The sequence below is a fragment of the Acomys russatus genome, chromosome 9 (assembly GCF_903995435.1).
Source record: "Acomys russatus chromosome 9, mAcoRus1.1, whole genome shotgun sequence".
NCBI classification, from domain to species: Eukaryota; Metazoa; Chordata; class Mammalia; order Rodentia; family Muridae; genus Acomys; species Acomys russatus.
The window spans coordinates 17,980,175-17,997,877 of record NC_067145.1 but is presented as its reverse complement, the minus strand read 5'-3'; the positions used below and the strand labels follow the sequence as shown (position 1 = coordinate 17,997,877).

Genomic DNA, 17,703 nt, shown 5'->3' with positions numbered 1-17,703 from the left:
AAATTATACATATATGTAGATATATATGTTAAAATTATTTTTAGATATTAGATAATATGTCCATCTAAAGTGAAATAAATATTAACAATAGGAGCTAAAGTGTTAATTTATTTTTTGTTTTATTTTGTTTTCAATTTTTCTTTTCTTTTTTTTTTATTAAATAGTTTTCTTCTTCCCTCTGAACTGATTTTCAGCATTTGTCCTGTTGAGAATAAGATGTGTCTAATACTCATTTATTACCAGTCTACAAGAAGGCTAATCTTTGACACTACTTTTATTAAAGCTCTGAAATTTTCCCACACCAAAATATATCCTTATCTCTTCTAGTATAAATTCTCTGTTGCTAAAATACGTAGTGTATTTTTTAGTAAAACCATATTCCACCGGGCTTTTCTGGGTATTGTTGTGGTTGTTTTTAGTTTGTTTGTATAAAGTGTTATTTTAACATCATGTCCATTAGCCAGAAAAACATAACTTATCAGGCAATATCTATGGACCAATGATAAAAATTGTGAATTTTAATACAACTTTATGATACTGAAGAAAAAGGCACTTATTTGCATGTCCAATTAAATGTATTTTAATTAGAAGAGAAGATGGCAACACTGGTGGAAAGAGTAATTCAGTATATGTGAATCACTTTTTAAACAGATATAATCTGAAGGACAGTGCCTGTTTTCCACAATTACTTTGAGTTTTCCAGTCAATGAAGCAGCTTTATATAATGTGATAAATGTCTTTATCTCTTCATTCATTTTCTAGATCCACCTTCATCTCATACCACAATTTCTCAAGAGAAGAAAAGCTACCAGATAGTTCCAGAGAAATCAAAACAAACTTACTTTTCCAACATACTGTGGATCTGGTCCCATATGTTCTTCTAAAACAAAGAACTGGTTCCATACCCATCCCCTCTTGGGACGATGATGAACTTCTGTTTCCCCTTCAGTGTGTTTGGTTTGGTTTCTGGTCACCTTGATGGAGTTGTGGTGAGCAGTTCCATAACACCTCTGCACAAAACAGAGGCACACGAGGACTGGACAGATGCAAGATGTGCTCGCAATTTTCATTGTAAGATCACTTTCCGTTCACAGTCCTTCTTGTCTTTGTGGCCTACGAGGGCTCAATGTGCATTCAAGAGAGAAGCCAAAGCATCTTTTGGAAGGACAGTCCAAAGTAGGTCATTTAGTCTGTCCATGATTTAGCTGCCCATCAGGGAAAGGTCAGACCATATTTACATCCTTATTCAGGGGTGGAATCATGGTGGCAGCCATTGGATCCCAAGCTGTCACTGTAGATTAGCAGAGGTCATCATTTTCTACCTATTGAGAAGACAGAATTGCACACATCACTAAACATGTGAATTTTAACTTCATGTACTAAATACAAGGTTTATTACTTTGAACCATGCAGGTGATTAGTGTGGATTTGTCTAGAAGGTACACCACTGGGCCTTGCTTTGTAGTTATTTTGGAGAGATTTGACTAAGGAAATTTTCACAACCCATGGAACAGGATTATGTACAGACTAAAAATGGAAGAGGGGAGAAAGAGCTGAGCTTACATGTATCTCTTCCTGATCACTGATTCTGGCTATATGTAAGCACAGAACTCACACTCCTATTGCTTGCTTTCATCACCATGACAGATTACACCCTCTGAAACTCACTGAAACTGTAACATAGTTACTCCCTCCCCTAAGCTACTTCTTGTATGGTATTGTTTCCTGCAATAAGAAAATTAACTAAAAAATAGTTTAAAATGTGGAAATATTTTCAAACGTACACAAACTCTTGTGCTTTAATGCATTTTATGTAGTTTCTTACCTTTAATATTCAATATTAATTATACACTTACTTATATATGTAATGTTATACTTATACTTTTGTGAGATATAATAAATAATGATGTGTATATTGCAAATTAGTACTACATAAAACTCTGCGACCAATAATTTGCCAACAACATTCTATAAACACTTGTTATTATACACAGAGATAAATATATACTTCATGACTGTCAAGAAAACTTCTTTCAATAAACAGAGAATACTACAGAAAACCACAAGCAATCAAAATTTGGAGATATGGAGTCCATTTCCAATGGAAATAGGGAAAAACACTCTCTTCCACAACAGGGATCATTGTGGAAAATTGGGTAGAAATATTGGAAGAGCCAGAAAAACAGAGTTTGCTGTGAAATTGTATTTCCTAGTAACATAAGAAGAAATAGCCATAAATTCTCACCAACATGACTATACAAACATGAGCTGAACAAGAAATACACCAATGAACACACCATACTGGGATAAGGAGTGGGTAAAGTCCATGACACATCAACCCTATATGAAGAATGAAAGCAAGTCACTAAGTCTGGGTGAGGGAGAAGAGGTCATTTTGAAGAACAAATATAGCAAATTTCTCTACAGTGGCTAATGGACAGCTCTGAAAATATGCATGAAAGTAACACTATACAGAGTTAAACTATAGTTAGTGAGGCATATGTATGTACAAAGTTATATGTGCCATCAATGACAATTAATAAAAAAGATGCCATGAAATTAAAGGATAGAAGAGAAAGAAGAACGTTTACAATTTAATCACAATATCAAGTAAGAACAACAATTGGAGTAGGGGCTGTCTCTGATTCTGTCACCTGCCTTTGAATCACTTTCCCTTAGCTGGGCTGCCTTGTCTGGTCTCATTGCTAAAAGATGAGCTTAGTCCTGCTGCAATTCGGCAAGGTGGGTTGGTATCTATGGGGGGAACCTCCTCTTCTCTGAGGAGAACAACAAAGGAGTGATGCGAAGGGGATGATAGGGTGGGACTGGGAGGAGAGGAGAGAAGAGTCTATGAAGATGTTATAAAGTGATTATTAAATTAATTATGAAAGTAATGAAACAGTTATTCATCTATTATACATATAACTTTTAAATATATACCAAATTTTCTCTCAATGTCATAAGAACATCAAATAGGCAAATAAAATGCTTAGTTATTAGGAAAAAATGGAGTAGAAAAGATGATGCCCTCTCGGAAAAATCTATGCAGTTGAAAATCTCCCCAGAATTGGGCACAGGCTGACATAGTCAAGCATGAGTGGCAATGTCAATTTGATGATCATTGGCCAAATATTTTCTCAGGTGCTTTTCATAACGTCCTAATGTCTGGACTTATTGGATATCCAAGCAAGACAGATTTCCAAGTTTGGGAATGGCTTCAATAAAGGTTTTATTTTAGCACACAGTTTTAGCAGCTGTATCAAGAAAGGCTTGAAAGAAAAACAATGATAAAATTACCAAAAGAAAAATTTTTATTTGTTCTTGTAACAAGTGTCCAGAATTTTACCTTATACTTTATAGTTAAAGGAAATGTAACTTTTTATAAGAATCATGAGATGTTTTACTTTATTCCTTATTAATTTTCCAGCCATCATATAAACATGAGCTATCTTGTCAAGTTAAATGAATTGCATTCAGGTAGGCATAAAGTTATAGTTAATTGTTAATAAAACAAAATAAATCATCCTTCATAGCCTGATAGTTATGTTTAATTGGAAAATGCCATCATATAGTTAGGAATGAAAATGCTTAAGACCACCAGTATGTTCTGATAAATTAGAATGCATTTTATGTTTTTTAACTGACAGGACAGGAATAATACAGTATTGGAACTGGAATTATATTTAAAATATCTGAAAATGTGCTATTCAAATTTTTGACTATGTTGTGAGATCAAAGATATATTTTTTCCAGTGACTTTACTTAAAATAATTCAATATTCCCTGTAGCTTATAATAAAGATGTGTGCTATTCTAAGTTGAAAGTTGTATGGGCACTAGAAAGAGTCAAACTCCACAAAATTTATTATGAATCATTTTTTTATAAAATAATTGCTCTATGTTCACATTTGAATAACAAAAATTACTTAAGTCATAATATTCACATCTACTAAAATATTTGGTTGACGTAATTACCTTCCTTCTTTCTACTTTACTTAGTACTAAATTATTTTGGTGGTATATTTTTAATTTCACACAGATTTTGTCAACTCATGAATTTAAGAAAAATTTTAGTAACTCTTCTTCGAAGCCAATGTGACAAATATATAGAAGGTGTTATTATCTTAATGCTTTCTCACCATTTGGTGTGATTTTCAAATGAAATTAACATCTTTGCCCTTTGTGCTGTTATTTAACAAAGCATAATTCATGAGTGCAAAGTAAAGAAAGTGAATTTTGAAATGCATTACCAATATGTTGAATGGGTGATTTTCTTTAAAATGTTGATCTTGTGTATCATTGCAAAAACATTTAAGTGCGTTTTCATCTACATAAATGTAAAATTTTAATCTCATCAATGTTATGAAATGTGATGAATGTATTGCTGGAATGAGAAAGGAACAAACAGAACTATTGCACTTGTGAACAGAATTTCATGGTTCAACAAATATGTCATAGTTCAAAAATGACTGCATGCATTGAAGCCACACGCTGTTCCCCTCCATCGGGAGGTACATGTCTCTTCTTGGTCTTTCCCACATTAATTTCTCCTTTGCTCTAAGCATAATCCTATGGAGTCTCATTAGTTTGAAAGCTGTAAGATACTCTTTTAATAATTATATTTGTTGCTTTCCAAAAAACAGTTTTTATTTTGAAAAAAAAATTTCTGTATGAATGCTACTATAATAATACTCCAAAATGTAATTTCCAAAAAATAGAATATGTGAAGTAATATAAAAAAGACCAATTCCTTTTTTGATCTGTGTTCTGCCTGAGTTTATCTGACATTGCTTGCAGTTTCATCGCTGAAATTTGGAAGGAATCACTTTTCTAAAAGGGCAATAACACCAGGATTTCTAGCTTGCAGTGCTCATTTTAAAGGATGATATGCAAATTCTATTTTTGCTTTTGGAGATTCATATTTCTTCTATTTTACACTCTAAACATTATTTCTTGTAAATAAGATATTTAACTGGAACCACTTTTTAAAAACTAATGAAATCTTATATTTTAAAAAGCCTTAATATTTTATATTAAAAAGAAATATATTCTTGGGGCTGGAGAGTTGGCTCAGAGATTAAGACCACTGACTGCTCTTCCAGAGGTCTTTAGTTCAATTCCCAGCAACCACATGGTGGCTCACAACCATCTATAATGTGATATGATGCCCTCTTCAGGCATGCAGCCAGAACATTGTATAAATAATAATAAATAAATCTTTTTTAAAAAAGAAATATATTCTTAATCAAAAATATATAACCCAGGCTGACCTTGAGCTCATGAATCTTTTCAGTCCACTTCTTCAGTATGTCCTGCCACAATTCCTTCATTAATTATAATTAAAAAAAAATAAGACATTGAACTGACTGAACAAGATTTCCCAAAAGAAAAAATGAATAACAAATGAGTAAGAAATAATTTTTAAAAGTGTTCAGTGCCCTTAGCTGTTAGAAAATAAAAAATGAAACCTCTTCCCCCAGTCAGAATGCCTAAAGTTGAGAAAACAAATGACAAAAACTCCTGTGTTGCTAGGGGTGTTAGCTGGTGCCATTACTGTGGGAATCACTGTGGAGGTGTCACAAACTGTTCCTGTAGATCTACAATATGGCCTATAGCACCACTCCAGTGATTTGTCCAGAGGCTATTTCTGGTTCTGAGACATGTGCCAATTCATGATCATCTTATCTATCCACAATAGCTATGCCATAGAAAGTCTCGATTTCCATTAACTTGATGAATGGAAAATGAAATTCTGATACCCATATACAATGAAGTTTTATGTAGCAGTGAAGAAAACTGAAATTATAAAATTACAAGTAAATATATAGAAGAAGAGTAAAGTATGTGAGGTAACCCAGATTCAGAAATACAAATGTCAAAAGTTCTAACTCACACACAGATCTTAAAAGAGAACCTTATTGTGTACACACTGAAAGAATCCAGGAAATAAGAGGCCAATGTAGTGGAACCTTGAGATGGGAGGAATCACACAGAGCAAGTGGCATGAAGGGAAAGAGTAGGAACAGGGCAAAGCAAGGTTTAAATGGGAAGAGGAGTGGGATGGGATTTTGAGATGCAGAAGGTATTAGGGCGAGAAATAACTAATACCACATTTGGAAAAACAAACAAAGAAACTTGTTATTACATAATATATGTGGAGTTAGACAGTAGAGGAAAAGAGCAAAATGCTTTCTTCTGAACATGACTGAATTCTGATAAACTCGCAGCACCAGTTGTTAGCACCTAAGATCTGCACTATATCAATCCATTCTACATTCCAGCAGGAAGAATGAGACCCAGTGCCCAATCCCAGTTAATGAGGTATAGGCAGCTGATGACAGTGGGAGGAGAAATCAATTTTTTGCTATGGTATGCCTCTAAGTTGTTGATGTTGCCCAGGTGAATGCGCCCATAATCCACGCATACGAGGAGCATAATTTGGACTCAGTGGATTATTTTTCTTTTTAAAGGCCCAACCTGAGACTTACCCCATGGGAGATAACCAACCCCTGACACCTGATTAATGATACTCAGATATATTTACAGACAGGAGCCAGCATAACCATCCTCTAAGGCCCTAACCAGCAGGTGATTGATTCAGATCTTGAGACTCACAGCCAAGCATTAGGTGGAACTTGCGGGAATCTTACAGAAGAGTGGGGGGAATGATAGAAGGACCCGAAAGACACAAGAACTCCACAAGAAGATGGAACAGGGTCAACTAACCTAGGTTCATGGGGACTTACAGACATGGAAGCACAAACCCCAGAACATGCATTGACTGGGCCTCGGACTCCTACACATATGTCATAGTTGGGCACTTGATCTTCATGTAGGTCTCCTACTATGTTGAGTGGGGGCTGTCTATGACATGGACTCTATTGCCTGCTTTTAGTCACTTCTCCATGACCAGGATGCCTTGCTCAGACTCAGTAGATGAGGATGAACTCAGTCCTGATGTGACTTGATGTGCTGGGTTGGGTTCTTTGGGGGAAGGCCAGCTCTTCTTTTCTGACAAATAGGGGAGGAGGGATAGAGAAAAGGGGTGGGAGGGTAGGACTGGTAGGAGAGGAGGGATAGGGTTATGATAGGTATGTAAAGTGAATATACAAATTGTACATATATATTTTTTTAAAGGCAACAAAGTTGAGAAGGCAGATGGGATGACTCTGGGGGATTTAAGGATAGCAGTGTGGAGTAAATGTAATCAAAATGCATTGTATGGTGATAGGCATCGTGGTGCACGCCTTTAATCCCAGCTCTTGGGAGGAAGACGCAGGCATATCTCTGTTGGTTCTAAGCCAGACAGGTCTACAAAGCAAGTCCAGGAACCAAGGCTACACATAGAAACTCTGTCTTAAAAAAATCAGATCAAACCAAACCAAACCAACCTCCCCAAAAAAGCATTGTATCCACATTTTTAGTTCTCAAAGAATTAGTAAACAGTATAGTTAACTCACTTATCTTCTCATTTCATGTGTGTTGAAGGTTAACTTCATAAAAGCTTGATCTCATTTTTTCCTGCATGATCCTTCCACATACTATTGCATATGCTCATAAAACAGAATTAAGATCACCATGAACTTCTAAAGACTTGTATGATATATTCATCTTATGTAAAGCAGCTGTACCTTAAATATCTATTCTAGATAAGATGTACCACATTGGACATCATTTATTTAGGAACTATTTTTATTTTGGGGATACATAAAGGCATTTTTATGAATAAAGCAACAGGGACATTGTGCTCAGTGCTGAGAGAAGTGCTCACTTAGAAACAACAGCCCATAGAACAAGTGTTAATTTATTTACTATATATATATATATATATATATATATATATATATATATATATATATATATATATATATGGATCCACTCTGAGAAAGTATAATTTATAGTAATGAATATCATCAAAATCTTGAAGAAATAAAACTATTGTGAAATAGATATTTGAAATTTCAGTGTAGGCATCAGAACTAAACTGGAATGTAACTTGCAGCCGAAGTCTAAAATTCAGTGTGTGTGATGAATAGGCTTCTGTTTCAGAGAATGTAACTTTATTTTTTCCTTGACAGATTCATCAAAAACACTGATACTGTCAGGTATATTAAATATGAAATGGTTGTATTTGACTATGTTGATTTTAATAATTAATGATGAAAAGTACAGATACTGAAAAAAAGATCACTGTCCTTTAGTTTTGAGTTATTACATGTGCTAAATTAAGTTACATATGGCACATCTATGATTTTAGTTAAAATTTCTTTCATCTCAAAACCCAAAGGTTTCCACTGGTATGGGAGACATGGGTGTTTCTTCCTTCGCTAGCTACTCATTCCTTCAGGTACTTGAGGATGGAGCTGACCCTGGAGCTACAACTTCCAGTCTATCTTGGATCTACTCATTACGATGTGTTTACAATTCTTGCTTTGAGTTTATTTCTTCATTCTCTGCTGGAATGTGCTTCTTGGTTTTTATAAGTTTCATTCCTTAGTACTCTGTTTTAATTCTTTACTCCATAACTTTGTGGAGGCTTTTATATCACAGTGTACAGTGTGTGAGTTGAATAATTAAATTCACTCCTCCATCTGCCAATTGACATAAATAGCTTGTGCTCACAGTTCACATGTAAATTTGTATACTCCACACAGAATCATTGAGAGCCTTACTAAACTTTTGTCACTGACTCAGAGTAAGTTACCATCTGCATAATTATAGCTGTACCAGGCCAGGTTGTTTGCTTGCAGCAAGGCTAAAATACCATTCTCCACCTTCACATGGTGGCACATGCGTGCAGTCACAATATTAGAGGGACTAAAACAAGATAATCATGGTATGATGCAAGCTTGGGCTGCTCAGTGAGATCTAGGCTAACCCGTATTATATGAGGGTTTATCTCAAAACTAACAAACAGAAAGTAAAAAGTTATTGCAATCCCTTAACCTTTCACTTGAAAATACAGTTTTGAAGATTGCTTTTATAATCTTTGTCTCTGCATTTTTTGGATTTACTTTAAGCATATTATTTTATTTTTATTTATTCACTTTTCATCCCAATTGTAGTTCCCCTCCCCATTGCCTCCTAGTCACACCCTCCCTCTCTCATCCACCCTTCCATCCTCCCCTAATCCTCAGTAAAGGGATCCCTTGTCCTCTATCATGTGACCTCATCCAATCAAGTCTCATCTGAACTGCCTACATCCTCTTCTTCTGTGGCCTGGCAGCACTGCCCTCCTAGAGGGAGTCCATCTCAGAAGTACCCTTTGCTCCAATTATGTCTCTAAATTTTTTATAAACTTTATCTAAAATAGTTGACAAAAAAATTTAAAATGAAGTAAGGGTTTATTTTGACTCACATTTTGGAGATATAGGCCTCTTAAGGGAGTTAGGAGGAGATTCATGCTGCTGACTACCTTGGACAATCAGTTACAAAGCAGAAAATGATCCATAATCTTGCTGAGTTCATTTTGTCCCTTTAATTTAGTGTAGAACCCAAAGCATGAACAGTCCCATTCACAATTCAGGTGAATCTTTAAACCTGTATCTTTGGACTAATTCTGCTTCTTGGGAAAAGCTGACCATCACACATGGTATTAGAGTTAGATCAGTCCCTTCAAACTTAATGTGTTTTTCATTTCCATGCTAACAGGCTTGGTTTATTCCATTATTATGAACAGTATGTAAAAATTTGTTGAGAGAAGATAAACTAAAAGTAAACAAAATAATTCCTGGCTCTGGCAGTGCTTATGTTGTTAAGATGGTTAGCTTGAATTTGTGACATTTAAAACTGTAGAATCCAAGTCATTTAAGCAGGCTACCAAGATGAGACTTGATAGCCTATGATCATATAAGGGAGGAGGGGGTCCCCCTGGGTCGCAGACCTACGGGAGGAGAATAGGGTGAAGGCGGGAGGGAGGGAGGAAAGGGAAAATACAAGGGATGGGATAGCAAATGAGATGTAATCTGAGTAAATTAATTAAATAAATTTTTAAAAACACTCTTTGAGTCTGTAAAGAAATACTGCCTTTGACTTAAAGTTGTGTTGTAATCACGTTTCAAATTTCCAGATAATAAAACTCCATTTTGCCAATAAAATTCATCTTTTACTATGTTCTTTTCAATGTAAAAGAAATTAAGCAGTTCAAGATCAAGACAGTGAACATTTTAAGACCAAAGTTTCTGTACATAGTACTAAACGAAGAGTTTAAAACACAGACTAAGTATTCTGACCTTATTTCCAATGAGACAACTGTTTATTTGTTTGTTCATTTGTTGTTTGTTTATTCCAGACAGGGTTTCTCTGTGTAGCCTTGGTCATCGTGGACACTCTTTGTAGACCACACAAGTCTTGAACTCACAGAGAATCGCTTGCCTCTGCCTCCTGAGTGCTGGGATTAAAGGCGTGCACCAGCACACCTGGCTGAGAAATCACTTTTATATTGTTTAATTATGGAAACAACTTCAAATAGTACTACACAGCCTAACTAATGAACATCCAATATCTCTGTAATTTAATGTATCTCTTCTCTTTTCAATAGAATTCTTCCTTTCTTTTTTTATTTTTTATTTTTCTCTCAAGAGGGTTTTTCTGTATAGCCTTAGCTGTCACAGACTTGCTTTGTCGAGCAGGCTGGCCTTGAACTCAAAGATCTGCCTGCCTTTTCCTCCATGACTGCTAGGATTAAAGGCCTGTGCCACTTTTAATGTGAGATGGATAAGTAACATAAATTTTGGGAAACTGAGGCAACTTATTTGAAAAATATAAGAGAATTTAAAAAATCATTGCATTTGAACTTCAGAGGTTTTCCATGTAGATGTTAAATTCACATACTGTTAAAATCATATACTCAGTTCTTTCTTTTTATTAATTTTTTATTAATTTATTCTTGATACATCTCAATGTTTTTTTATTAATTTATTCTTGTTATATCTCAATGGTTATCCCATCCCTTGTATCCTCCCATTCTTCCCTCCCTCGCATTTTCCCCTTATTCCCCTCCCTTATGACTGTTCCTGAGGGGGACTTCCTCCCCCTGTATATGCATCCTATTGAGACTCTAGATGAGAGGAGCATGGGAGAATAGCAAAGTAGAAGGATCCAGAGGGTCCTAGAAACCTACAAGTAGAACATTATTAATAGCAGATTTGGGACCAGGGGTCCCGCTCAAACTAAGGCACCAGCCAAGGACAATACAGGCGGTAAACTTTAAACCCCTACCCAGATCTAGCCAATGGGTAGAACATTCTCCACAGTTGAGTGGAGAGTGGGGTATGACTTTCACATGTACTCTGGTACCTCATATTTGACCATGTCCCCTGGAGGGGGAGACCTGGTGGCACTCAGAGGAAGGATAGCAGGTTACCAAGGAGAGACTTGATACTCAATTCTTTCTTAACCATGTAGAAAAGGCTCATTGGATACCCATTATACCCCTGTCACTTCTCTAATACCTGATATTACTAATTAATTACACACTGGATACCTTTGGTACTATGTTAGATTTAGTTAAAATGTAAGGATATAAACATATACAGATATTTGATAGTATAATACATACTGTGGGAAAAAGCAAATAAACAAAATAATAAACACATGTTTAATGTTACAACAGGGTAAAATTTAGGACACAACTAAATGAGTCGTCAGAGAGAATTCTTCTGTATTAATGATTAATGCTGCTAGGCCTGTCTTCAAGTACATTTAAACATTGACATGTTCTTTTTCTGTTGAAATAAATGTCTCTTTAAGTGCATAGTCTGTTTCTAATCTGTTTTTGTTTGTTTCACTCTTGAGTTGTAGGGACACCATGTACTTTAGATAAAAACCCAATCACATTAAGGACTGAAAGAAAATAACAACAATAAAACCTCTCCTAACCTGTACACAGATTCTGTCCTTATTTCTTTAAATAGCCCTTCATCATCTTGTTAATCTCCTTTCCTTATGGTATTGCATAATTAATTTATTGGTTTATTTGAGAGTTCCCATAAGTTCCTTAGACTTCCTTTTCTGTAGCAGGGACAATATCCAATGACTTGTCTTTATGTTCTCGGGTTCTTTTTCAACTCAGCAAACACGTGTACAGAAATCTTATAGAAAATTAATCCCACTTCAATGATTGTTCTATTCCCTTCCAAGATCCAAATTGTAAAAATCTCACTTATTATTGAAATTCCCATACATTTCAGGTATTGCTTTTCTTGAGGTTTCTGAGCAACTTTTTTGATAACTTTAACTTATTAAGTGATGTCACCATTTTATTTTTTAAGGTAGTATGGACCAAATAAATATAATTGATTCATAATGCTTTTCTTTACTTGCCTTTGGTCTTTGGGCTAGGAGTTTTTTTTAACACCGAATGGTACCCGAGCCCTGGGGGTTGAATGAACATGCTCGAGTAGAGGTTGTACTTCTATTTATGAGAACTAAATGAAAACACCATGACTAAGACCTTTTCCTATTCCACATAGTGAATCCTAGTGAGCAATGCTGAAAGGTCTTCACAGAAGAGAGCAGGCTGCCAAGAGACAGCAAAACAGGTTACAATAAAACAAAGAAAAACCCCTCTTACCAAGGCTGGCCAAGGCAGTACAATAGTAGGAGAGAAGTGTAGTGAAGTAGATCTTAGAGTGAGGGGAGGCTGGCAGCAGCTGAGAGGCATGGGGGGTGAGGAATCTGGTCTGATTGTAACGTATGAAAGGATAGCTTTTACATTAAGATAGTTAAATTTTTAAAAGTCTTCAGAACTGAGTTCATATTTTCACTTTCTTATTTTACAGTATTTATTTAATTTTTACTTTATTTTTACTTTATATATTCACTTTAAATCCCGATTGTAGCCCCTCCAGTCTCCCCTGCTGGTCCCACTGTCCCATCCTCTTCCTCTGTCCCCCACGCCCTTCTCAGAAAAGTGGGAGCCTTTCCTGGCCTCAGAGGATGAAGATGAGCTCAGTCGTGGTGTGACTTGATATCCTGGGATGGGTTGTTAACTAATCTATCTGCAAGCTACCACATTCTCATCAGATACCAGATTTTTTACATTTTAAATTTAAATTATGTTGGTATGTATGGGTATGTGAATAAGTACAGGTTCCCTCATAACCTATAAGAGAGTACTAGATCACCTTTAGGTGGTTAGGAGTTGGGTTAAGTGGGTGCAGTGAACCACACTTGAGTCTGTGAGAGCACTCTGATCTTAAGCTCCTGAACCATGCCTGTAGCCCACATGTTTTTAACTTTACACATAGTTTAAAAGATACACACATATTTCTATTAATATAAGGAGCATCATATCATAAAGTATTTTTTAAGATTAAATGTGTAATGTTAATCAATTAAAAACAGTGTGAAAGGGACATGTGATTTTTATCAAATTATTATAGTTCTACCTGCTTAGAGAAGTCAGCCATGCATGTTTAAAAAGAAATTAAATAAGATAAGAATCTTACACATTAGGAGGTAAACTTTAAACCGCTTCCCAGATCTAGCCAATGGTCAGAATATTCTCCACAGTTGAGTGGAGAGTGTGATATGACTTTCTCACATACTATGGTGCCTCACATTTGACCATGTCCCCTGGAGGGGGAGACCTGGTGGCACTCAGAGGAAGAACAGCAGGTAGCCAAGAAGAGACTTGATACCCTATGAGAATATATATGGGGAGGTAATCCCCCTCAGGAACAGTCATAGGGGAGGGGAATAATGGGAAAATGGGGGGGGGAGGAATGGGAGGATACAAGGGATGGGATAAACATTGAGATGTAACAAGAATAAATTAATAAAAAAAGAAAAAAAATCTCTTTAGTACAAATGAAAAAAAAATAAATTGGTCAAAATTCACTGTCTCTGAAAACTAATTTCGATTAAAAAAAAACTATGAGTAGGTGGAGTTTTATCAAATGACAGTAATATTCTGCTTGACTGTGTGGATTGGTAATAAAAAATACAAAGAGAGATAGCTAAGCATTTTCAATCAGTCACTCACACCAATAAAAAACAAAAACAAAAAATGAGTGATTTTAAAGAGTTACTAAATTTTGAGGTACTAATAATACAATACCCATTAAATATCTCATTTTTACAAGTGGCACTGAACGTCTCAGATTTTGCTTTTACTATCTGAAAACTCATTGAGATTTTATCTGCAATTTGGTATGCTCATCTCCAGCTTTTGCATTATCCTGTTTATGTAGCTTTATAGCTTATAGCAATTAGGAAATAAAGTATGAGGGAAATGCTGCCTAGCACAGTCATTCAAATGGTTGACTGTAGGGAAGGCACTCCTGGCTGTGTTAATACTCCTGTGGATGCTACAATTAATTGCTTGGCTACTGAATTATAATTTTTTCAGCCTTGAAGTAAAGAATATTGCATTATAAAAACAAAACCTCAACAAAACTGTGTACTAATCTCTAGAGTATTATTAGATACATTAAATCTATGCTTTCCTGGGGGAACTTGCAGCATTTAAATATAATTGCTGCACTGTAGTCTTATAAAAATAAGGGCTTTTAAGTTGGTGTCTTTATTGCAAATATTTTTGAAACTTTCATATAATTACAAGTTTACATCCAGCTACTGAAACTATAATCTACACATAAAATTTCATCATGAAAATATTTATTGTTTTGTGGCTTTGTTATTTGATATTTTAACTGTTTTGTCTCCTGTGTGAAAAAGTCAATAAATAACAATGAAATTGGGCATAAATTGGATAAAAAAAGAAACAACAATATCAGAAAAAAAAAAAAAAACTTTTCCTTTTATTTATCTTGTTCCTAAAAGAGACATAGATAGTTTTACAGAAACTGAAATAATTAACAACTATGTCAACAGAGGATAATTGGAAAAAGAAAACTAAACTGATGCTTTTGTATTGATTGACTTCTTCTACATTGTTATTTTAATTGTTTTGGATTTTATTTTACTTTATTATTTTGTCACAACAATTCATATTTTATGTCTATTGCTTGCTTTTATATCTATCCCTTGCTGCTCTTTTTTAAAGTTTGTATTGTTTTGAAAACTCTATATGTGAACTCTGTACCTCCATCACTCTCCCTATCCCTACCGTGCCCTACTGTGTGCTGTTCCCATTCGCTCTCTGCTCTATAATGATCCTTACACACACACACACACACACACACACACACTCGCACACACACACACTCGCACACACACACACTCGCACACACACACACTCGCACACACACACACACTCACACACACACACTCGCACACACACACACTCGCACACACACACACTCCCACACACACACACACACTCGCACACACACACTCCCACACACACACACACACTCGCACACACACACACACACACACTCGCACACACACACACAAACCACATATTTTGTGAATTTATATGACTATTATATTCACCCTACTGAGCCCAATTAACATCTTAAGAAAAGTGTGGTGAGGTGGACAGCAAACCACTAAGAGATAAGCTAAGGTAAAAGAGAAAATCTCATGGGCCTTTGAGATAAGCAAGGACTACAGGCAAGTATGGATCATGAAAGTGGGAGAAAGCCCTCCCCAGGAAAGACCCTGTGCCTTTGTATATAATACCAAGTGCTCCCTACCTCAATATCATATACCTGCAGGGCTTTCACATAGAGGGGGGACCCACCTGCCTCTGCCTACTTCTGCCTTCCCTAGTGCTGGTATTGTAGGAATATCCACCTTGCCCGGCCACAGACATTTATTAATTAATGGTATATCAATTAATGGGCACATTATCATTTCAATGTAGCTTGTCCTGGTTGGAACAAAAAAAGTGACTGAACTAGCCACCAAGCATCAAGCACTGTTTCTCCGCCGTGGCCTCTGCTTCACTTTCTTTCTTCAGGTTCCCAGCCTTGAGTTCCTCCTCTGATTTCTCACCGAGGAGGACTGTAAACTGTAAGGTATAGTAAACTCTTTCTTCTCCAATTTGTTTTTGCTAATGTTGGTTTTCATAGAAACAGAATCTGTAGTAATACTGTATTCTCTGAAACTCTTTTGATAAGCACAAGTTTACAGGCTGATCTTGAAAAATTTGAAAGGCAGATGCCAGGCCTATCCTGTGTATCTCCCCAAATGTGCAGGTAAAATGGACAGGTATGGTCTCTGAGATATACTGTTAATAGAAGTTAACAAGATTCAGAAAAATGCAAGAAGCTGATGTTAAGTTATTTTAAAGGGGTATGAAACTAGCTAATGATGATACTGATATTATTTTGTTATAGAAATATTTGTTAGATAATGTTTTACAAAGTTATGTTAAAAACATGAATCAAGTAAAAACTGTGGCCCGCAGTCTCAGTCATGTGAACACTTGATCCCTGGTTGATGGTGCTGTGTGGGAAGGTTTAGGAGATGTTGCTTACTCAAGGGATTTGTTGCTGGTGGGTGGCTTTGAGAATAAAAATGCCTCACCTATGTCCAGTTTGCTCCTGGATTAATGCCTATCACTTAAGATGCAAGCCCTTAGCTCTCTGTTCCTCCCACCATGCCTGCTGCATGTTGCAAAGCCTCTCTCTTCCATCACACACTCTTATTTTTAAGTTCCAGCTCAAATGAGCCTTTCTTTCTATAAATGATTGCTGTCATGCATTTTATCATAGCAACGGAAAGGTACCAAACACAAGTAAATTTGATAGAAGTTTGTCTTTTCCCTCCATACAGTTTACTGTAAATTCTTCATGTAGATTTTGTTACTTGTTATGAGTTGATGATAAGAGGGAAGTCACCATTTTATTAACCAGCACAATCCCTCCCTGCAATCTAAATATTCGCCATTAACCACAGAGAAGTGCAGTTCTCACGCCTATTCAAGGTACTTTTTCTATGCAACAGACAGAGACCACTGTGGACAACAACCAGTTAAAATAAAGAGCTGTAGAAGGATACAGAGGGTCCTAGAAACCTACAAGTAGAACAATATGATAGGCAGATTTGGGCCTAGGGGTCCCGCTCAAACTAAGGCACCAGCCAAGGACAATACAGGTGGTAAACTTTAAACCCCTACCCAGATCTAGCCAATGGTCAGAACATTCTCCACAGTTGAATGGAGAGTGGGATATGACTTTCTCACGTACTCTGGTGCCCCATATTTGACCATGTCCCCTGGAGGAGGAGACCTGGTGGCACTCAGAGGAAGGACAGCAGGTTACCAAGAAGAGACTTGATACCCTATGAGCATATACAGGGGGAGGAAATCCCCCTCAGGAACAGTCATAGGGGAGGGGAATAAAGGGAAAATGGGAAGGAGGGAAGAATGGGAGGATACAAGGGATGGGATCACCATTGAGATGTAACAAGAATAAATTAATAAAAAATTAAAAAATAAAAATAAAAAATAAAGAGCTGTGGACACCGGCTCCAACAAATACAGCTAAAATACAACACTGAATCTAAGACTCAGGAAATATGGAAGAAGATGGGCAAGGAGATATATAAGGTCAGAAAGCATTTGCTGTGAGATGGTACCACCTAATATTTTCAGGAGTTACATCTATAAAATCTCAACACTATGGCTATCTAAACATGACCTGTGCAAGGTCAATAGGAATTGTGGCAAAATAGGTAGGGGAAAGATCATGAGACCTCAGCCATACACACAGAGCTACAAGCATATAAACAATGCTCAGAGTGGAAGAAATAGTCTTCCTCAGGGAAGAACTACCAACTGGTTATCCAA

At 36.2% G+C, this 17,703-nt stretch overlaps 1 protein-coding gene across 3 annotated transcripts in view; it reads right to left on the bottom strand.

Moving 5' to 3' along the window:
* Cdh18 (cadherin 18) overlaps nucleotides 1–17,703 on the bottom strand; it is a 406,710-nt gene that overhangs the window by 268,117 nt on the left and 120,890 nt on the right. For all 3 annotated transcript variants that reach the window (XM_051150995.1, XM_051150998.1, XM_051150997.1), the window contains exon 2: nucleotides 843–1,322. In XM_051150995.1, coding sequence (XP_051006952.1) covers nucleotides 843–1,070 — 228 coding nt within the window. In that variant the 5' untranslated portion in view covers nucleotides 1,071–1,322. The remainder of the gene's footprint in view (nucleotides 1–842; nucleotides 1,323–17,703) is intronic.